Source organism: Pelobates fuscus, chromosome 2, assembly GCF_036172605.1.
Source record: "Pelobates fuscus isolate aPelFus1 chromosome 2, aPelFus1.pri, whole genome shotgun sequence".
NCBI lineage: Eukaryota > Metazoa > Chordata > Amphibia > Anura > Pelobatidae > Pelobates > Pelobates fuscus.
Genome location: NC_086318.1, coordinates 144,572,659 through 144,596,168, shown reverse-complemented (window position 1 = coordinate 144,596,168; position 23,510 = coordinate 144,572,659). Strand labels below are relative to the sequence as shown.

At 42.2% G+C, this 23,510-nt stretch overlaps 1 protein-coding gene across 4 annotated transcripts in view; it reads left to right on the top strand.

The window, feature by feature from the left end:
• Positions 1-23,510, top strand: part of IL1RAP (interleukin 1 receptor accessory protein) — a 280,512-nt gene that overhangs the window by 215,773 nt on the left and 41,229 nt on the right. For all 4 annotated transcript variants that reach the window (XM_063442792.1, XM_063442790.1, XM_063442791.1 and 1 more), the window contains 2 exons: positions 527-812; positions 15,511-15,700. In XM_063442792.1, coding sequence (XP_063298862.1) covers positions 527-812; positions 15,511-15,700 — 476 coding nt within the window. The remainder of the gene's footprint in view (positions 1-526; positions 813-15,510; positions 15,701-23,510) is intronic.

Sequence of the window (23,510 nt, the reverse complement as noted above, 5' to 3'; positions counted from 1 at the left end):
CCCGTTGAAGCTTCTGTAAAACTCTCCAGAAGATCTCCAACCGCACACTTAGATGACTTTCCCCAACCAATACCACAACAGTACAAATAATAAATATGTAAGAGAAGAGAGGCAGGGAGGTTGGGATGGGCGAGTTACAGCTCCTCTGCTCCACAACCATCTTCCAACTACTTTACTGAGCTGTCTCACCATGCTTCACTCTGTTTGGTACCTAGCTCCTCATTAGCTATTCAGCTTTCGAGATTTTAGGGAATAATAAAAAACAAAAAACAAAGTAGAAATAGTAGTTTATTAGAATAACCAGTACAAATAAACACACTCCTCACATTTACTCACAGTATTTTGAAATGCTTTTTTCTTTACGATTGTCTTTAGAAGGCATTCCAGCTTTTATGCTAATGACCTTTAGCTATGCAACTGTTTATAATCCTTTCTACTCGAGTACCTTGTCTATAACAGTCTTTTAGAAAAAGAGAATACATGTACTCTACAGTGTAAAAACTGTGAATTCCTGCTCTAATTACAGAACGATGTGATGACTGGGGAGTGGACAATATGAAGCTAACTCAACTCTACGAGGGAGAGGCTGCTCGTATCAGTTGCCCTCTCTTCCAGGACTTCCTAAAGCATAACTACAGCACGGCACATTCAGCGGGTCTAACCTTGATGTGGTATCGGACAGGTCAAGGGAAAGACCTGGAAGAACCAATTAACATCCGTCTACCAGACAATAGAATTAATAAAGACAAGGACACCCTCTGGTTCCGACCTGCTCTTCTCAACGATACAGGGAATTATACTTGCATGCTCAGGTAAATTTGCTTGGCAGGTTTCTGCCTTCGTTCTTGTCATAGAATGTAGCACATTAAAGACTTACTTTAACTGTAATGTTTACATTTCAGTGATTACTTTATTATAAGTGATATTATTGTGATAGCAAAAGTTAGCAGCCTGTAACAATTAGCAGCCTATAAAATATGATAACATGCACATAGGGTTAGGGTTAGTAACTGTGTGTGTGTGTGTGTGTGTGTTACTAGATCTCTGTTGTGATTGTTTGCGCTATCCAATATTGTAGGCTGCTAATTTTTGCTCTCACATTATTATCACTAACAATGAAGTATACTTTGAAATGTAAACATTACAGTTAAAGTAATAATTAAAATTAAAATGTTAAAATTCTTTTTGAAATTAATAACCTTTTTCTTGTTTAACCCCTTAAGTCCGGAGGGCGTACTATTACGTCCTTTTAAAAGCGGCTCTAAACGCCGCCGGACGTAATAGTACGCCCTCCGGTTTTTAGTAACTTACCCGGTCGCTGGCGGTCCCACGCCGGCGATCGCGGTTCGGGGGACTCCCAGGGAGCCCCCCGCGGCACGTCCGCCCTCCAGGAGCCCTCCCGGCCATGTGAGAGTGAGGTCCTTGCGAGGACCTCACAATCACATGGCCGGTATAGCTGCCTGCTGCATTGCCAGCAGGGGGACCAACTGTAATGACAGTTGGTCCCCCTGCTGGCTGAAAATCAAATTAAATAAATGTTAAATAAGTGTAAAAAAAAAAATTTATACTTAGATCATATATATATATATTATATATATATGATCTAAGTATATATATACACATATACATACACACACATACACCGTCTAGGTGTATTTTAATATTAATATATATATAATTATATATATATATTAATATCAAATTACACGTAGACTGATACTGATTAAATATATATATAATTATTGTTATATATATATTTATAAATAATATTAAAAAAATTAATATGTAAATACGTAAAAAAATAAAATAAAAAAAATAATTAAAAATAAAATATTAAAAAATATATAGATGTGTTTTATTTCGTTCTAACTGTATTCTGATATTAATATATATATATTTATATCAAAATACACTTATAACGAAATAATATATATATCTATATACATAAATATATACGTATATATCACTATATATATACCTATATATAAATAAAAATATTAAAAAAAATATATATATATATATATATATACGTATATATACACATATGTATATATATACATATATTAATTCTACACATATATTTATGTAATAATTTTACATAATTAGGTATCCTAATTAATTACAATTAGCGGGACCTGCCTGACCACCCATGCCGAAAGTATAGGGAATTTAATTTGCTAGCACTATATTTAACCCTATAACTTTCCAAGACACCATAAAACCTGTACATGGGGGGTACTGTTTTACTCGGGAGACTTCGCTGAACACAAATATTAGTGTTTCAAAACAGTAAAATGTATTACAACCATGATATCGCCAGTAAAAGTGACGTTTTTTGCATTTTTCACGCACAAACAGCACTTACAGGGACGATATTATTGCTGCAATACTTTTTACTGTTTTGAAACACAAATATTTGTGTTCAGCGAAGTCTCCTGAGTACAACAGTACCCCTCATGTACAGGTTTTATGGTGTTTTCAAAAATTACAGCGTCAAATATAAGGCTTGTGTTTAATTTTTTTCACATTAAAATTCGCCAGATTGCTTACGTTGCCTTTATGACCCTATGGTAGCCCAAGAATGAAAATTACCCCTATGATGGCATACCATTTGCAATAGTAGACAACCAAAGGTATTGCAAATGGGGTATGTCCAGTCTTTTTTAGTAGCCACTTAGTCACAAACACTGGCCAAAATTGGCGTTTTTTGCATTTTTCACACACAAACAAATACAAACGCTAACTTTGGCCAGTGTTTGTGACCAAATGGCTACTAAAAAAGACTGGACATCGCTTATTTGCAATACCTTGGGTCGTCTACTATTGCAAATGGTATGCCATTATGGGTGTACATTTCATTACTGGGCTACTATACAGTCTCAAAGGCAACGTAACCAATCTGGCGAATTTCAATTTCAAATGTAACACGCTATATTTGACCCTGTAACTTCCCAAAACACCATAAAACCTGTACATAGGGGGTACTGTTTTACACATGAGACTTTGCTGAATACAAATATGTGTATTTTATTGCAGTAAAAGCAAACAGTATTATGACATTGACAGTTAAAATGTCATGTAGAACGAAAAAAAAAAAAAAATCGTATTTTCTCCCATTTTTTTCATATTAAATTATGTTTCATAGCTAAATATTTGATATTAAATGAAAGCCCTGTTTCCCCTGAATAAAATGATATATAATAAGGGGGGGTGCATTTAATAGGAAAGAGGTGAATTACGGTTGGACAGACATATAGCGCAAATGCCAGGTTTTGTTTACGTTTTGTTTCGTTCACAACTTGTACATTTGGCTGCGGTGTTAAGGGGTTAATTACTTTGTTTATTTTTGGAGATTGTACCTGCATTAACAAATGACTGCAATGACTAACTGGTATCTACATTTCCTATGATGTTCGGTTAGTTGAGCCTTATGGGAAATTTTGTTTACAAACCTCTGCAGTGCCCAGATCAGCCACCACCAGTCTACAGCAACCCGCCATGCTCTGGCATGATGTTATTTTACAATCCTCAAGCATTTTATTGCTCAGCGATGTATTTTATCACTTTAATCATTTACCAGAGCATTGCATACTGAATATATTCATATTTTGTCACTATATAATTGTAGGATTGTGACACAGCACTCCGAATCACCCACGGTGTATAGGGTATAACCACGTTACTCATTCTTTAATCATTCCTGGAGATGTGATGTTGAACGTCACTTATTCTTGAATAATGTTATTTCTAAGACAGTCTTGTGGAATCGCCATATTCAGTTCTCTGTTAGCAGCAGAGGTGGCTTTGGTGCATAATGAATTCTCTTTCTGTATCTTGCAGAGCAAATACCTGTGTCAGCTGCTAATGACTGCCGTGGCTTTAGTTTAGTGTTTATGTATAGAAAATGTAGTGAAGTTGACACACATAGGTTTGTTATTATATAGATGTTGTCATTCGGCAGCGCTGTGTTTTTCCCTTGTTAGCGAAGGTAAGGTCCCAAAATGAAGCTCCATCAGGCAAAGAAAGTCATAAAAATAAGCATGTTTGCAGGTAATTGAACAGTTCTACAGCTTAGGTCAGGGTGATTGTGACTCAACAACTTAACTCTGTGTTGCTATTCTTTTGAGTTAATTGTTCGAGCCAACACTTGGTAAACTAGACGCCAATTATGTGGGTTATTCAAAGCACATATATAAACACAGAGCTGAAGAAGAGAATTGACTTTGGCACAATTAAGTATAAACTAGAAGCCTGATCACATGGCAACAAGATGTGATTTCTTTCTAAGGTGTGATGTACGTAGTGAATGAGGACCCAAGGGTACATTTGAAATAGTTATATTTTAGAGCGTGCCTTTTTTGTAGAACTATGTTGGCTTTAAAAACACTGAATTCAATGGTTTCCTCTTTCTATCAAGCCTTTTCTGTGGGATTCCTAAATAAAAAATGTAGTGGTGATTTGAAGAGTTCCTTTAAGCGTCAAGAAAAATTGATCTTGCAAAGAGTAATCAGATATGGCATTCTACTTTACTAGCAAGGGATTTTTTTTGTAAATTATCTCATTAATGCATATGTATAACATGTTTTGTGTTTGTGGCATTTAAATGTTTAGTTAAAATGCAGCTGTCCTTTTTTAAAATATTATTTTACATAAAAAATAGCAAGTTGAGTGCTATTCTCATGTGCCAATTAAATCAGAATTTTTTTTATTTTTTAATCTTTGGAAATATGGATTTTATTAAAGGACACGGAGGCTCATATTATGCTTATCTCTTTCTTTAATATACCTCAGCAGCAAAGAAAAAAGTTTTTAAACATTAAAAGAATCAATTAGGATAGGTATTCCAGGGGTTAACCTAGTATGCTATCCTTAGCCAATAGGAACAGTCCATGTATCCATGTCCACCCATGTGACCTCTCTTCTCCCTCTTTCTTTGCTGCTGCCTCAGCTAAGTATCACCTAATTTTAGCTCTCTGTATTTGAGTTAAATTATTGTTGATTTTTGGTTGTAATAGATTGATGTGTGTTCATATTACTGTTTTACATTAATATTGTACATTATTTGCTGATTTCAGGGAGGTAGAGTGTTTTAGTGTCCCTTTATAGGGATTTCTTTTTTTTTTTTTTTTTTTTTTTTTAAATTTGTATTTTATTGAGGTTTTGCATCAAAGAATACAACTAATGCAGAGTATGTCATGGAGGCAAGCGTTATTCTGTGCCTCGTCTATAAGTCATTCATTTTAAAGTTCTGCTGTACATTCGTACATGACACTTGGGTTGCCTTCTGATGGGTCTTGTTATAGTCTGGTGTGTGTCCTCGTCTCTTGTGGGTTATTTTGTGTTATCTATGTTGTGTAGTCTCGTGTAGTCATGGTGCTAGGCGTCTGGTCTATGTGGTGCTGTGTCTCGTATTGTGTCTTATGTTATGTCTTAGGGGCGAAGTGGCCTGGGATACTTGCCGATTCGTCCCGGTGTGAGGCCGTCTCCCTCCCTTTTTATGTGAGTCTTGTGTGGTCTATAGGTCGTGTTGCCTGATATGGGGTCAGTCAAGTGGCGGGTCAGTCCTTGTTTCAGGGCATCTCTGCTCGCAGGCTCTCATTCTCTCCTTGTCGATACTCTCAGGATCAGGCCCCAGTGCTTTGTGGTTCTTCGCCCGGTAGGTTTATGGCCTTCCAGAACGCCGTGGGATCTTCTCCGGGCGATAGTGTAAGAGTCTCGCTCCCTCTTTGGGTATTCAGCGTTCCGTCTGCTCCCCAGCGGTACCGGACCTCTGCCTCTCTCAGTTTCTTGGCTACTGGAGCCAGTTGTCTCCTTGCTGCTAGTACTTCGAAGGGAAGATCTCCATAGATTGTCACGCAGCAGCCCTCGAGCCGGAATGACTTTATCTCCCTGGACCTGTTGAGGATAGCGGCTCTCACTGTTATGTCTCTGGAGATAACTATTGTGTCTCTCGGGGCCCCTTGGGGCGCTGTTGCCGCTTTCCGTACTCGGAACGCTGAGACCACCATCCCTTTGGTATCTTTGTTCTTTAGGCCCATCGAGGCCACCAGTCTCTGTGTGAAGGGTAGCAGAGCATCGTCGCTCACCGTTTCTGGTATGCCCCGCATGCGGACATTCTTGCGCCTGTGGCGGGATTCCAGTGCGGTGACCGACCGGGTAAGTCTCTGCACTTTGGAGGCTAGGTCCTCCATTTGGTTGTGGGTGTCCTGCATCTGGTGTTCCCGTTTTGTCTCTTTGTTTTCAATTTCGGAGATCCTCTTGCGGAGGTCCCCTATGTCTGCTTGGGCCTCTTTCAGGTCCAATTTCCAGACTTGCCTTATTTCTTGCAGGAGGTGTTTCATATCTCCCTTAGTCATTGGGGATGAGTCCTCCTCGGAATCCGTTTCTGGGTAATCTTCTCCTGGTTCGGGTGAAGAGGATGTGTCTCCCTCTTCTTGGGATGCGTCTGAGGCCTCCATTTCTGCCCGGGCCGCGGGCGCCATTTTGGCGGGAGCCGCGGTTGCGGCTGCAGGTCTCTCAAAGGAGAGCCTGATGTCTGGCATTTTCGGTGTCGCTGGAGGCTGGTATTTTTTATTTTTTCGTCCCATGGCAGTCTCTGTTGGAGGGTGGGTAAGTTTGTCGCCTGTGGGGCTTCAATATTTCTGGGGGTTCGCTATTTTTAAGTTTCTTCCTCGGAGCTCCAGAGATTTGCGTCCACTCTGTTGCTCGGTTAGCCATGCCCCCCCTATAGGGATTTCTATAGGTAGAGGAGGGGCAGCCCTGGTGTTTACTGGGGCTTATGCCCCTAACTTCGTACTGTGGACCGGGCTTTTTCCTCCGGTCCAAGTAGCACTCTCCCCCCTCCCCTATCCCGCTGGGTAGTTTATTACCCGCAATCTGTCAAGTTTTATTTCCCTCATAGCTTCCGCGGCGGCCGGCTTCAGTGCAGACATTTCACTGGGCCGCCCGCGCATGCGCATTCGCGGTCGCATAGCGCGGCGGCCATTTTCCCCTCTAACGGCAGAAATTTGACGCGCTTTTCTCCCGACGCTCCCAACCCACTGGGCGGGAGCGCGAGGAAGGGGTAGTGGCTAATAACTGTCAGCCAGCCTAGTGTCCCTTTGCAGCCATTTCGGAGGGAACACTAGGTAAGCTGACAGCTTGTTTGTGCCTTGCCCTATCTCCTCCAATTTTAGTTACCTTTTAAGGTAAATTCTTCCCTGTCCTTGATTAATAATATTAAAAGGACAATATTGTACTGCATCACAGCAGTTATAATTAAATTGTTTATTCCAAGGGCCAATATTACTGTGCAAAATTAGTGACTTTTGGAGCAGACTTAATTATATATATATATAATGCAGCAGCCTAAGGAACAAGAATGTGCCAGGACGGCTGCGAGCAATAAGGACACCACACATGGTGGGTCCCTTGCCCCACAACCTATCTCCCCTCTAGGGGAAGAGTTGGCGTCTGGGGAACAATTGAACTCTGAAGAGTTCCATTCCTTATTAGATGCAACCATGACTAAATCAGTCACGCAAGCAATCTATACGGCTATGGGGGCGATGTCTGACAATCTGACCCTATCCATTAGTAATGCCATTATGGCGTCTGGTCATAATCACAGAGGCCCCAGCTCCAAGGCCCAAGATGAAAAGCCTGCCCCCCTTACTGGTCGCAAGGCTACTAAAAAGACCCATTATATGGGAAAACAAACCTCCAAAACTGATTTTACGGACAGGTTGCGCCCTGTCACTGATGAGGACGTGGGGCCCCCACGTAAGAGAGCCTCCCACCGGGCAAAAACGGTGAGGTCATGGAAATGGGCAAAAGCCCAAACAGAAATATCCGACACTGATTCGGACCAAGAGGAGGTATTGAGCGAGCCAGAAGAGATGGGCTCATTGGAATCGGAGAACTCTTCTCCAGAGCACAGTTTAACTGGCAAAACAGCCAACAAAGGCCAAAAGCCAGCGGATGATTTAATTATTTTAGATCCGCAAGGGGAACCCCTATTTAATCCTGATGACCTCCAACACCCGAGGTCGACCGAATGGTTTCCTGCTGACCATGTGGCCCAATATATAGCGGCCAGAATTAGGAAACCCCTGGACAAAGGTACCAGAAATAAGTTGAGGGCAGAATGCCCACGCCCCACGGTCCCGGATATGGCTTGCGCCACACCGGAATTGGACCCCAAAATTGCCCAGTTTCTGGGTAAATCGGGCTGGAAAGCCAAGAAGGGGCTGGATTATTCTCTGCGCCACTGCCAGGACAAGGTGCTGGATTCCTTAGGCCCCAGTGCAAAAATATTCGACATGGTCGAAGCGGCACTTTCAGGGGACACACCAGTGGACCTTTTGGCCATCAGAGAGTGGGCACAACGCTCTATATGCCTGATTGGCAATTCCAATGCGGCACTTTGTACAGAAAGGCGCAAAGCGGTTCTTATAAAAATCGACCCTAAGCTGGTCAACATGGCATTGTCTGAACCTGGACCGCAGGCGAAAGGCCTCCTTTTTGGAGACAATTTTGTCAAAGAATTAGGCAATTACGTTAATACATTCACAGCCCTGGACAAAGCACAAACAAACTTAAAGCGTATGTTCGCCCCAAAGGTTTTTGGGGGGGCTGGCAGACAACGGGGCCGTCTGTCCAGCCGTTCATCTAGGAGCTCCTACCGGGGCTACCGAGGCTCCTCTTCACCAAGATTCCCACAGGTGGAAACCAGAAACCCCTCACCCTTCTTCCCTGTCAGGGGCAGGGCATGGCAACCCAGAGGACGCAGAGGCGCCACTTACGGCCGACGGCCTTATGGTGAGTACCTTTCAGAATTCCCATTCTTATACACCATATGTGGGGGGCAGACTATCCCAATTCATCGAGGCATGGCACAGACTAACGTCCGATGCCTGGGTCCTCAACACAGTGGGGGGGTACCACATAGAATTTGTTCAAACCCCAGTCCAAACTTCGGTCCCTCGGCCAATTGTGTTTACCCCACAAGACAGAGAACTCGTGTCAAAGGAAATAGAATTATTAAAGGAGAAAGGCGCGATCTATCAAGTCGCACCTCACTCTCCAGGTTTCTTGAGCAACCTATTTCTTATCCCCAAAAAGGGAGGAGGTATGAGACCAGTGATAAACTTACGCCCACTCAACGCATATGTGCGGTATCGCCATTTCAAAATGGAAGGGATCCATTGCCTGCGAGACCTCCTCAGGCTGGGAGACTGGATGGTCAAATTAGACCTACAGGATGCCTACCTCGCCATCCCCATAGCGGAAGAATGCCACCACTTCCTGCAGTTCCAATGGAAGGCTCAAATGTGGAGGTTTCGCTGCCTCCCTTTCGGCCTGTCATCGGCTCCATGGTGTTTTACGAAACTGTTGAAGCCGGTAGTGGCGCTGCTACGCAGCAGAGGAGTGCGCATGATAGTCTATTTGGACGATATACTGATCATGGCTCAAGACGCACTCCTACTCCAACAACACCTAACTTGGACAATTACACTTTTAAACAACCTGGGATTTCTATGCAACTGGGAGAAGTCAGTCTTGACCCCTTCACAGTCCATAGAATTCCTAGGATTCAACATAGAAGCGGTCCAAGGAACCTTGAAATTACCGCAGACAAAGATCAAAACCATCAAAAGAGAGATCCGCAGAACACTAACTCGCCCAATGCTCACGGTGAGACAACTGGCCAGGATTATTGGACTACTTTCAGCGTCCATTCAAGCAATCTTCCCGGGACCTCTACATTACAGGGCCCTACAAAGATTGAAAGCGGCCCAACTACAATCAGGTCAATCTTACTCAGACTCCGTACAGCTCGATCACACAGCCAAAGAGGAACTCAAATGGTGGCTGCAGCACATGGAAGCGTGGAATGGCAGAGCAATCTTTGGCAACGCTCCAGATTGTATAATAGAGTCCGATGCCAGCACACAGGGCTGGGGAGCGCGTTGTGGTCGTATCTCAACAGGCGGAAGATGGTCCCAATCGGAAAGGATGCTGCATATCAACAGCCTAGAACTTATGGCAGGAGCATTTGCTCTGAAGAGCCTTTTAGGTGCCAAGACACACTGCTCCATCGTATTAAGGATGGACAACATATCAGCGGTGCAATATATCAACCGCCTTGGCGGCACCAGGTCCAAAATCCTAGCAGATTTAGCCACGGAATTCTGGCAATATTGCCTGGACCGCAACATATCGGTACGAGCCGAGTACATCCCAGGCCTCACGAATGTTGTAGCGGACTGGAATTCCAGATATCTGCGGGACGCCAGCGGTTGGCGCCTGAATCGCGGAGTATTTCTACGATTGCAGGATCTGTGGGGCCCACTGCACATGGATCTGTTTGCGTCTCGTTTGAACACGCAACTACCGAAATTCTTCAGCTGGAGACCAGACCCAGACGCAATAGCTACGGATGCGTTCCTCCAGCCATGGCCGACCAGAAAACTATATGCGGTTCCTCCATTCGCTCTGATAGCACGAACCCTAGTGACATTGGTCCTGATAACACCATTCTGGACAACACAGCCATGGTTCCCTTCTCTCATGGAGATGTCTATAGATCTTCCCAGACTACTCCCAGAATACCCATACCTTTTGTCGGACCCCGAAGGGAACCCACACCCACTGATGGTGCAAGGGCAACTCAGGCTGTTAGCGTGGCTCCTATCAGGGGACCATGGGTCGTCCCGGAGGTTCCACAGACAACGTTGGAATTATTGGCGGGAGCCTGGGCCCCAGGAACCAGGAGATCCTACAGTCGAGCATGGAACTCCTGGAGTAGTTGGTGCTTGGAACAACAGGTGGATCCCGTATATGCTCCTGTGAATTACCTGCTACGTTTCCTGACATACTTATATGATCAAGGCCTAGCTTATCGTACTATTAATGTCTATAGGTCAGCAATTTCGGCTGGACATCAAGGCTGTGAAGGAACACCAATAGGGAAACACTTATTGGTGTGTAGACTCTTACGCGGAGTGAGGTTCGCAAGACCTCCACAACCCAGATATGCATCAACGTGGGACGTAAACCTAGTCCTAAATTTATTGGAATTATGGCCACAGAATTCTGACCTTACACTTAAACAGCTATCAGCGAAACTGGCCATGCTCTTCTGCTTGATATCTTGTAAAAGAGTATCCGATGTGAGGGCATTGGACATGGATGCACGTTCGTTCACCCCATCAGGGGTTACTTTTAATATTACCAGACGGACAAAAACAAAGATTACTACGGTATCTTACCCAGCATTCCCTCACAATACAAACCTATGCCCAATAGCGTGTCTCAAAGAGTATGAAAAACGGACGCAACCATTTCGGAACCCTAATCGGCACGAACTATTCCTAGCTATCAACACACCACATCAACCAGTAACCTCGGTTACCATAGCCCGATGGGTAAAATGGGTGATGACATCCGCTAACATTGATACATCCATGTTTGGAGCACACTCCACTAGAGGAGCTATGGCGACTAAAGCATTTAATCTGGGATGCAGGTTGGAAGACCTGTTGCGGACGGCTGACTGGTCAAGGGAGTCCACGTTTAAAGAATACTATTTTCACCCTACAGAACACATAACATCATCAGTCATTGCTCAGCTTTGAACTAGCATAATATGAGCTCCGTGTCCTTTAATAAAATTACCAGATTTTACTAATTTCATGACGTAAAGTCATGATTTTATAAAGGACACGGAGGCGAATATTAGCCCACCCGGTAAGTATCGCGAAACAAACATGATAAGTATCGCGAATCATGATTAGAATATCAAGAAAGATGTGAAATCCCACCCAGTAATTGTATGACTAGTAATATTGTGGGTTGGTATGAAATGTAATGAATGAACTAGAATGACTCTTAAACAATATCGCTTACAGTAGAACATATGGTCTGTAGAGGTTCATATACTATAGGATTTAACCTTCATAACTGCGACACACAGTTGCTAGACCACACATTACCATTTCTTTTTTCTCTCCTTTCAGCTTAACGAATCACAGTAAATGATATGGTTGATCGAGTTTCATCTCAATTCAATTGGTTAAAGTTCATTGTTGGTTATGAAGATGAAGGTCAACGCACAGGTTATGGACCCAGTATCTACGCAAGTTGAGAAATTGAAGCTTCGGCATGATCAAAGAAAGAGGGAGAAGAGAGGTCACATGGGTGGACATGGATACATGGACTGTTCCTATTGGCTAAGGATAGCATACTAGGTTAACCCCTGGAATACCTATCCTAATTGATTCTTTTAATGTTTAAAAACTTTTTTCTTTGCTGCTGAGGTATATTAAAGAAAGAGATAAGCATAATATTCGCCTCCGTGTCCTTTATAAAATCATGACTTTACGTCATGAAATTAGTAAAATCTGGTAATTTTATGCAATCATTGTAAATATTTACAAATTATAGTACCAATGACACTCAACTGAACATGACATTTAATAATTGCCAAACTATTTTTTTTTTATCCGTGTAGGGGTGTAGTGTATATGTTTAAAAAAAATTAAAAAAATTTAGAGCTCTTCTGTTTGGAACATTTTTTAAGAAAAAAAGCACACCACAGAGATTGTAAAAGGTGCAAATATTGTAGTTGATCTTTATGTTGTTATGTGCTACATAAATCCAAATACATTTATTTGATCATTCTAATTTTATATCCTCCCACCATGCCAAAACTCTCCATTTGTCAATAATAATAAAAACATAAAATACGTTTCTAAAGTGACATTACAACTTAACGGAACACTTTAAGCACCATAATCACTACAGCTTACTGCCAGAAGTTTGACTTCTTACCCAATGCTTCATACCTCCATGAAAGCTGGAGGTACTCTTTATTGAGTGATCAGCTGATACTCTCAGTAGCCAATCAGCTGGCCCTATACTACAGGGCTTCACTCAGAAAAGCTAATGGAAGTTCCTAAGCGAGACCTTCTAGTTCTCCTACCAGCAGAGAGAAGGTGTGGAGCAGTGCCCAGCAGATGCTGGTATGGTTTTACTCCTTACATTGGGCGGTGCTAAGGGGTTGCCTGGAGAGACCGGCATCATAAGCACTGCAGTATGCTGGAATGGGGTTGGTGATTGGAGTACTCTTTGAAAATAAAAATAATTTGTATGGTAGATGTTCTAATTAAAGTTAAGAAGTTAACTGGTGGTTGCTATTTAAGACTTACAGTGAGGGGGGAAATTATTTGATCCCCTGCTGATTCTGAACGTTTGCCCACTGAAAAAGAAATGATCACTCTAGAATTTTAATGGTAGGTGTATTTTAACAGTGAGAGACAGAATAACAAAAAACTAATCCAGAAAAATGCATGTCAAAAAAGTTATAAATTGATTTGCATGTCAATAAGTGAAATAAGTATTTGATCCCCCATTGATCAGCAAGATTTATGGCTCGCAGGTGTCTTTTATACTCTTAAAGAGAGTGCTCCTAATCTCAGCTCCTTACCTGTATAAAAGACACCTGTCCACAGAAGCAATCAATCAGATTCCAAACTCTCCACCCTGGCCAAGACCAAAGAGCTGTCCAAGGATGTCAAGATTTTAGACCTACACAAGGCTGGGATGGGCTACAAGACAATCGCCAAGCAGCTTGGTGAGAAGGTGACAACAGTTGGTGCTCAAGAAGATGTTGAGTCACACTTATCCTGACCTGCTCAAGAAAGCATGTGTACAGGCCTGTCAGAACTTTGCCAATGAACATCTGAATGATGCAGAGAAGAACTGGGTGAAAGTGTTGTGGTCAGATGAGACCACAATCGAGCTCTTTGGCATCAACTTGCCGTGTTTGGAGGTGGAGGAATGCTGCCTATGATCCCAAGAACACCATCAACACTGACAAACATGGAGGTGGAAACATTATGCTTTGGGGGTGTTTTTCTGCTAAGGGGATAGGACAACTGCACCGTATCAAAGGGACGATGGACAGGACCATGTACCGTGAAATCTTGGGTGAGAACCTCCTTCCCTCAGCCAGGGCATTGAAAATGGGCCGTGGATGGGTATTCCAGCATGACAATGACCTAAAACACACAGCCAAGGCAACACAGGAGTTGCTCAAAAAGAAGCACATTAAGGTCTAGCCTAGCCAGTCTCCAGACCTTAATCCCATAGAAAATCTGTGGAGGGAGCTGAAGGTTCGAGTTGCCAAATGTCAGCATCAAAACCTTAATGACTTGGAGAGCATCTGCAAAGAGGAGTGGGACAAATCCCTACTGAGATGTGTGCAACAACTACAAGAAACTTATGACCTCTGTGATTGCCAACAAGGGTTTTGCCACCAAGTATTAAGTCGAAGGGGTCAAATACTTATTTCACTAATTTTTGACCTGCAAATCCATTTATAACTTTTTTGACATGCGCTTTTCTGGATTTCTTTCTTTATTTGTTATTCTGTCTCTCACTGTTAAGATATGCCTACCCTTAAAAATTATAGACAGATAATTTCTTTTTAAGTGGGCAAACGTTAAAAATCAGCAGGGGATCAATACTTTTTTCCCTTACCGTAGATCTTCAAGTTTCTAAAGTATTTTCACTAACAGAGCATGATAGTGTGAACATAGTAGACTTTCACAGATCTGTAACAAGGAGAGATCTGACTGCCATTCTGCGGTCAAGAAGGAGTTTTTTTCCTAGTTTGTTGCAAAAATAGAAAGCACTTCAACAGCAAAAACAGATGTAAAAAAGTCTGAACTTGATGGGCACATGTCTCTTATCAGCTGATGTAACTATTTATGGCTAATAATACCAAATATTACATGGGTGTTTGGGACATTTTAAGTGACCAAGTAAACATCTAAGTTACCATGAACTTCAAGTATCTTGGGTCCTGGTTTTATAGTGGTTCAACATAATCAAGACAGATTTTTAGCAATCTAATCATTGTAAAATCACCAGTGGAGAGACCCGAGGTTTGAAGTAATGTGACATGAATGTGTTCGGTCAGTTAGTCATGTGATTTGTGTTTTGTACCAACTGCAGATGATGTATTTAGTTGTGTGGAAGCTTCATGTATCCAGAAGTCATGCGATAATGGTTTAAACCTTCTGTTACTTTGGTGGAAGAAGGATTTAATTGTGGAGGAAATGACCACGTTGTGAGAGCCAATCATCAAGCTCTCAGCCAAGTCACTTATGCCAAGGATTATATAATTCTGATTCACCTTGTTTCAAGCCAGTGAACTTGACTTGCTGTAGTTTTGTTATAAAACATTGTTCTGGTGTGATGTAAAAGTTTGAAACTGTTTTATTTTTAATGCATTTGTGTTGCTCTTAGCTACTGGCAACATAAGGATGCCAATTTATTTGCCAGGTATTTTTTTAAAAATAATTAAATTGAACATAACACTTTACCTAAAAGAAAAAAAATTAATCACTGCATTATGTGACAGAATTGTCAAAAAAATATAACATTTAGGAAATTTTTAAGATGCAAATTTTAAATTCCCTAAAAGGTTTCTTTCTCAACAACTTGCTCTTATGTGTTTCACAGGAACACCTCTTTTTGCAGCAGAGTTGCATTCCCCTTGGAAGTTCTCCGCAAAGACCCAGGTTTTTGTGTAAGCCAGGCTGAGAAAGTTGAAGTAATTGATTTTTATTTGAATCATCAAGAGATACTGACTTGCCCGGACACCGATGGATTTTTCCCTTCGAACGTTACTCCGACAGTAACTTGGTACATGGTAAGGAAATGTCTGTCCCCATCCTGCTAAATATTAATAAACAACAGATGGCAGAGAATAAAAATAAAGTAACAGAACACATTTTCAACAAACAAAGAAGCAAATTACAGTAGGGTAACAATTGTGACAAGTGTCTCCTTTCAAAAGGTTTACACTGTGTAACCAATAGGAGAAATATTATTTTGTTTCTATGCTTCACCTTCTCCATTCATTGCAAATTCATGTCTGTGTCATGAAATTTGTGTGCCATCTTTTACTACTCACAATTCCAACACTTCCTTACAGGACTTCTTTTGGGCTGTACCATTCTCAAGGAATACATTTCCTCCCTCCTTCCCTTAGCTTTCAGTTTTTTATGAAATAACTAAAACCCAATTCTTTGTGGAAGTTCTGACATAAAAAGACAGCACACCCCATGGTTCCTGTTTATTACAAATCTGTGAAAAGGTCTATCTTTAATTTGATAACATGCTGGTGAAAGTTAATGCAATATGGAAAAGTCCTATAGACCAGATTTAGAGGCTTCTGGGAGATGGACTTTTTTATTTATTTATTTATTTTTATTTTTTAGAAAAAGTTTACATTACAGCCTAGGGATGCCTCCACTAGCCACTCCTAATATGGCTACTAGAGGTGCTTCCTTAAGTTTCTCCACCCTCTGCATGGAGACACTGAACTTTCCTTATGGAGATGCATTGATTCAATAGATCTCTATGAGGAGATGCAGATTGGCCAGGGCTGTGTTTGGCTTGTGCTGGCTCTGCTTCATTAAGCTAAAGTTGTTTTTGTGACCATATCATTTCTTAAATAAATATTTTAGTGGCATTTGTCTGAAGTACTTTCTATCTGGTTGCTTAAAGGACCACTGTAGGCACTCAGACCATTTCAGCTCAATGAAGTGGTCTGGGTGCCAGGTCCCTCTAGTTTTAACCCTGCAGCTGAAAACAAAGCAGTTTCAGAGAAACTGTTTCACTGAGGGTTAATCCAGCCTCTAGTGGCTGTCTCACTGACAGCCGCTAGAGGCGCTTCCGTGATTATCATTGTGAAAATCACAGTGAGAAGACGCTGGACGTTCATAGGAAAGCTTTGAGTAATGCTTTCCTGTGGGCGGTTTGAAAGCACGCACGGCTCTTGCCGTCGGCAGGAGGAGGAGAGTTCCCCAGCAAAGAGGGAGCCCGGCGCTGGAGAAAGGTAAGTGGCTGAAGCAGTGGTGTATCCTGGTTTTGTGCTGCCCTAGGCAGGACAAAGCTCCGTCCCCCCCCCCTGCCCCGCCTTCTAAATATATACACACACACATACACTGACAGATACGCATACACTAGCTAACAGACATACACACTCACACTAACAGACACACACAGACACACTCACTCACACTCACACTAACAGACACTCACGGACACACACTCACTCACAGACACACACTCACACACTAACAGACACACACACACTCACTGACAGACACACACTCACTCACTCACATTAACACACTCACCCCAGGGGCTGCTGGGCGCTGGCGAGGGAGCACTTTCCCCTGAGCTCTCTGCCCAGCTCCCTCGCGCGCTGCAGAGTGATGCTGGGAGCCGGAACATGACGTCATATTTGCCCTGGGCATTTGGGGGCGGCTTTTTTTGCCGCCCCCTGGAAAACGCCGCCCAAGGCAAATGCCTTGTTTGCCTTGCGGCTAATACGCTCTGGGCTGTAGGGGTTTTAACCCCTTCAGCCCAGCTGGAGGGGGGGCATGAGGCACTATAGTGGTCCTTTAATGTTGCAGTTCATCACACCTGTGTAGAGTAGGGTGTTGTGCAATATTTTTAATCTGTTTTGATAGCAGGTTTATTATTACATAACACATTTTAAATATTCTTTGAACATCTAGGATCATGTAAAAAGTATGTTACCTGTAGGTTTGCAGTTACTTTTAAAGGAAGCACATTTTATATAATACTTGTATTTTTATGCAGTATTAATTCAGTAACTGGGAGCTTACATTGTCACTTTACGCCTTTACTCTTACACTATCTTTGCCTTACATTTAGAGTATACTGCATGTACTTTGTCTGCTGTTAGACACAATACCGATGGGCTGCTGTGGAGACAGCAATGCAACCACATTTAGCAAATAAATGGAATTGCTCAACATGTGAACAAAAATATATGAAATGTATTTACACACAAGAATTTGAGATGTATATCTATATATATTTTCAAACTTGGATTTTACTTATTGTGTCAAATTGCTAAATTCCATCTTGCACATTTTTTAAAGTTGTTCTTTATAATACAAAAGCAGATACTGGCAAATGATACCTGCTTCAAGATTGAATGAATTCCTCTTCAGCTGTACATTAAACAGTGCACATGGTATTCAGAATGTGACTGAGTGTGAACGTGCAGTAACCATAACCATTTTCGTCATTCCTACCAAAATCTAGAGGTCAAGTAAATGAAGCAGATCTCCCAATGGAAACATCTCCAATATACAATAAAATATAATTTCCCTTGTGCTGCATGATTAATTCCACTTATTGTTCTTTCCATTTGAGAAATGTTACACATAGGTCACCCTTTCTTATGGGATTTGCTTCCAATTGGCTACCCAATATCTGCCATTTGAAACTAATCTAATTACAAGATTTAACAATATTGCATTTGGTTTAAATATTACGGCTAATAGCCTGTCAAATTTTACATCTTTTTCCACTTCCTTTTCATATTGTATATTTTCAGGAGTTTTTTTTTTTTTTTCCTTTTCTACCGTGTTTTCAAATAGATTAACCCTTTTGTTGTTGGTTGTCTGAGTGCCCCATTCTCTGCCGGTTATTTTAGTTGCCAAATTATGGTCTCAAACCTCATATTTCATAATGTGACATCGCAAATGTGCAATATTGGGTTACATTAATTCAAAGTGAACAATGATTATATAACTTTTGTTGCTATCGTCCGGCACATCCGACTCCTGTCTAATATGCACAATTATATATTTATATTGTGCATGATTTTGTACCCTCTCTCCCCTCTGTATTTGATAGCATGGTAACATTAACATTTTATGGGTTTTAAGATTTTTTTTTATTATAAGTGCAACATATTTTTTGTGTGGCGCAAAAGTTAATAAAAAGAATGCTCCTGGTATAACCATTGCAGCTTGCTGTAGTGGTCATGGTGGCGATCTTGTCATGTATTGACACTTAACTGTATCCTACTAGGCATTTGCACTGCATCTGATCTTCTCGAATAGGAGAAGATAGATGCCAATGCAGGTTTTCATAATGAACATTGGCATCAGCTGAACACCACTAGCCAATCGATAAGTATAGCAAGTTCTTTAATTGAACAAAACTGACATTTGGCTTCTCCATCCCTGAAAAGACCAGAAGTAACGCGAGACCCAGCTAAGAGTCAAACTGTGTTAAAATAGTTTGACGGATTACTTTAGGATGGTGCTAGGGCTCTCCGGGCATGATAACCACTATAGTGGGCTGTAAGGGTTATGGTGCTTGGAGTGTTCTTTAAAAATAATTTTAAAAAAATGGTTAGATTTAGAATTATTCACCCCATTGCTATGAGACTTCTAAATAAACTCAGGTCCAGCTCTTTCATTCAGGAGTCCTATAATTATCTGAATGGACTCCTGGTGTGTAGTCAGTGTCACATGATGTCAAAATAAATATATCTGGTTTTGGAAGATATTGGGCCTTTTAGCAAGGATATCTAAACAAACCGCATCAAGAAAATCAAGGGGACACCACAATAATTGTAGGATAAAGTTCTGAAAGGGTTCCAATGAACGGTCAGTTATTAAAAAAAAAATCTTACACTTTGAAGTGTCCTAGGGAATTGTTAAAGGGACACTAAAGACTCCTAAAGCACTTTAGCTTGATTATATGCTTTATGGGTGAAGTCTGTCCTTTTGTTTTCATTTTACAAAATGTGCAGATTTCAATAGGAATTTGCAGTTTTTTAAATTAACATACAGCCACCTATATGGCTGTCAACCCGACATTTTGTCCTGTTACTTCCTGATTTTTTTTTTATTTTTTTTTAGCTCAGTGGAACTAAACTCAAAAGGCAGGCAATTGCCTAGAGCACTTGCCTTGCAAATATCTCTCATTGAGCTGCATTGGGAAGTCTGTGATTGGCCAGCCACACAAAGTCTGGGCAGGGTTAGAAGGGGAGGGCTTGCAAAGGCAGCAGACAAGTTCTGCTGCTTTTGCAAGCTGTTTTTAGATATACTCATATAAAAAATGTTGTGTTTTCATTGGTGAAATATCTTCTAAACAGTGCTTTATTTTGTGTGTTTAGGCAGTGGAGTGTCCCTTTAAATCAATTGCTTTAAAAAAATAAATGTACAACTGTGATTTTACAGAGCACTTTACCGAATCTTGGTTATTATCAGGGCCGCCATCAGGGGGTGACAACCGTGACGGTTGTCACGGGCCCGGCGGTCCTGGGGGGCCCGGACTGCTTTGGCAGTCCAGGGCCCCACAATTACACTCTGCACATATATATAGCGATCATCGCTATATATATGTGCAGCCGCGGGCCCCCCGGCTCCCTGTATTTGCAGAGGTGGCCCAGCGGACTGCAGGAGCACTTTCCAGCATTTCCCTGCGTCTAACTCCCGCGAGATGTGCGGTCGGTAGAGCGTTGCCATGGGTTACCATGGCAACGCTCCGCGCGACGCGCAAACCACGTCTCGCGGGAGTTAGACGCAGGGAAATGCTGGAAAGTGCTCCTGCAGTCCACTGGGCCCCCTCTGCAAATACAGGGAGCCGGGGGCCCAGAATGCCACCGGACCGGACCACCAGGGATCAAAGAATCTTCCCCCCTCCCTGAACAAGGTAAGAAACATAGAGGGGGGAATAACGTTCATTACATTACATACATACACTAATAAACACACTAACACACACACTGCATCCACTACACTGACACACACACTGTATCCACTACACTGACACACACACTGCATTCATTACACTAACACACACACTGCATTCATTACACTAACACACACACTGCATTCATTACACTAACACACACACTGCATTCATTACACTAACACACACACTGCATCCACAACACTAACACACACTCTGCATTCATTGCACTGACACACTCTGCATCCACTACACTAACACACACTCTGCATCCACTACACTAACACACACTCTGCATCCACTACACTAACACACACTCTGCATCCACAACACTAACACACACACTGCATTCACTACACTAACACACACTGCATTCACTACACTAACACACACTCTGCATCCACAACACTAACACACACACTGCATTCATTACACTAACACACACACTGCATTCATTACACTAACACACACACTGCATTCACTACACTAACACACACACTGCATTCACTACACTAACACACACACTGCATTCACTACACTGACACACACACTGCATTCACTACACTGACACACACTCTGCATTCACTACACTGACACACACTCTGCATTCACTACACTGACACACACACTCTGCATTCACTACACTGACACACACACACTCTGCATTCACTACACTGACACACACTCTGCATTCACTACACTGACACACACACTCTGCATTCACTACACTGACACACACTCTGCATTTATTACACTGACACACACTCTGCATTCACTACACTGACACACACTCTGCATTCACTACACTGACACACACTCTGCATTCACTACACTGACACACACTCTGCATTAACTATACACACAGCATCCACTACACAAACATCCTGTATTCACAGTACACACACTACATCCACCACACATTTAAACATTCTGCATTCACTATTCAGAGACACTGCGTCTAAAACACACACTACATCCACTAAACACATTGCATCTAGTACACACAAAAACTACATCCACTACACAAACACACTACATCCACTACACACACTGCATCCGCTACACAAACACACACTCTGCATTCACTGCACAAACAGTATCTAATACACACAAACACTACATCCATTACACACATTCTAATTCCACTATACACACCACATTCAGTCCTGCATCATTGTTTGCGGACTAGGTAAGAGTCCTGTGGGCGGACTCGTGGGTGGGCCGGGGGGGGATGGGATGGGGCGGGGGGGCCCAGACCTTGTGCTTTGTCAGGGGCCCCAAAATTTCTGGTGGCGGCCCTGGTTATTATTATTATTATGATATTTATAGAGCGCCGTCAAATTCCGCAGCGCTTTACAATGGGTGGACGAAAAGACATGTAGTTGAAACCAGACAAGTTGGACACACAGGAACAGAGGGGTTGAGGGCCCTGCTCAATGAGCTTACATGCTAGAGGGAGTGGGGTAAAATAACACAAAAAGGTAAGGATAGTATTAGACTAGTGACAGTTGCAGAAGAGGAATCAGTTGGGAGCTATTAACAGTTTAATTGATACGCTTTTATGAAGAAGTGGGTTTTTAACGATTTTTTGAAGGAGAGGAGACTGGGTGAGCATCTAACGGAGGAGGCAAGCGAGGAACGGTGCAGCCCTCGAGAAATCTTGAAGGCGAGCATCAGAGGTGGGAGTACGGACAGAAGATAGACGTAAGTCTTCAGCAGATCGTAAGGGCCTAGACGGGACATACTTGTGTATAAGGGAGGATAGATAGATAAAGCCTTAGTGATAAAGCCTTAGTCTTAAGCCATTATATAAAAAGCTCCACGGCAACTTTAGCTACCACCGCATTGTATAATGTCGTATAACAACACCACAACAATTTATTTCTGTTAACTTACATCTAGTTTGCAAAATGATATACAGGCACTCCTCACTTACCGACTGAGTTCCGTTCTTATGACCCGATCGTAAAACTAATTAGTAGGTAAGTGAGGTCTATGTTCTGAGAAATTTCCCTGAACATAGACAAGCCCAGCAGAGTAGAGAATACCTCAAATCTATGTTCGGGGACATGGAAACAACCGAAGCAGAGACTCAAATCTGGGGCCTACCTCACGCCCTCGCTCTTGCACAGGGGAACTTTTGAGTGGATATACAACGGAGAATGCCGGGGTCACCAACTCAATAACACACATGCCGGCAATGGGTCGCCACTCTCAAAAAAACACTCACATCTGAGACCTGCACAGCCCAGAACTGCTCCCAGACCTCACTGCCTCCACCTTCTGAGCCCTCTGATGTCCAGGCTCCAACTACTAAACACAACCTAAAGGTCCTACTAGCGGACATTCACAAGCTGTTGGCAGCTGACTCTCAAAACAGGGGTGCAGGCTGTCACGAATCGAGGGCCACCGAGGACGACTTAGTGGAGGTACAAACTCACATGAGCACACTGCAAGACTCAGTGTTACAGACTCGGACTCAACAGAAGATTATGTCACTCAAACTGACGGCCATAGATCATCAGCAGCAACGGACTCACATTAAAACTAGAGGCATCCCCACTGCGATCTCAGCAGAAGAGCTACTGCATTATGTTAGATCCCTTCTGACCACTATACTACCCCATGATGTGCCTAAGAAAATAGCCATAGCCATAGACTGAGTTTACCGCCTTCCAAGTCATATTCAATTCAGTCTTTTTAGTTAGGTTTATCTTCGTTTTTCCTATATGTTTTGTTTTGTACCTTGCCATATCGGTGTTCATAACTCTAGGTGAGCATCACATTTTTAAAAAAGGGTTGCGCCAAAAGGTGAAACAACCTGTTTTTTTGTTTTCGTTTTCTTTTTTAATGCTATTATTAGGGTTTGAGGATATCCCCTATACTAGTGTTTGCTGCCTAAGTCTAATCAGTTGTTTCCTTCGCGC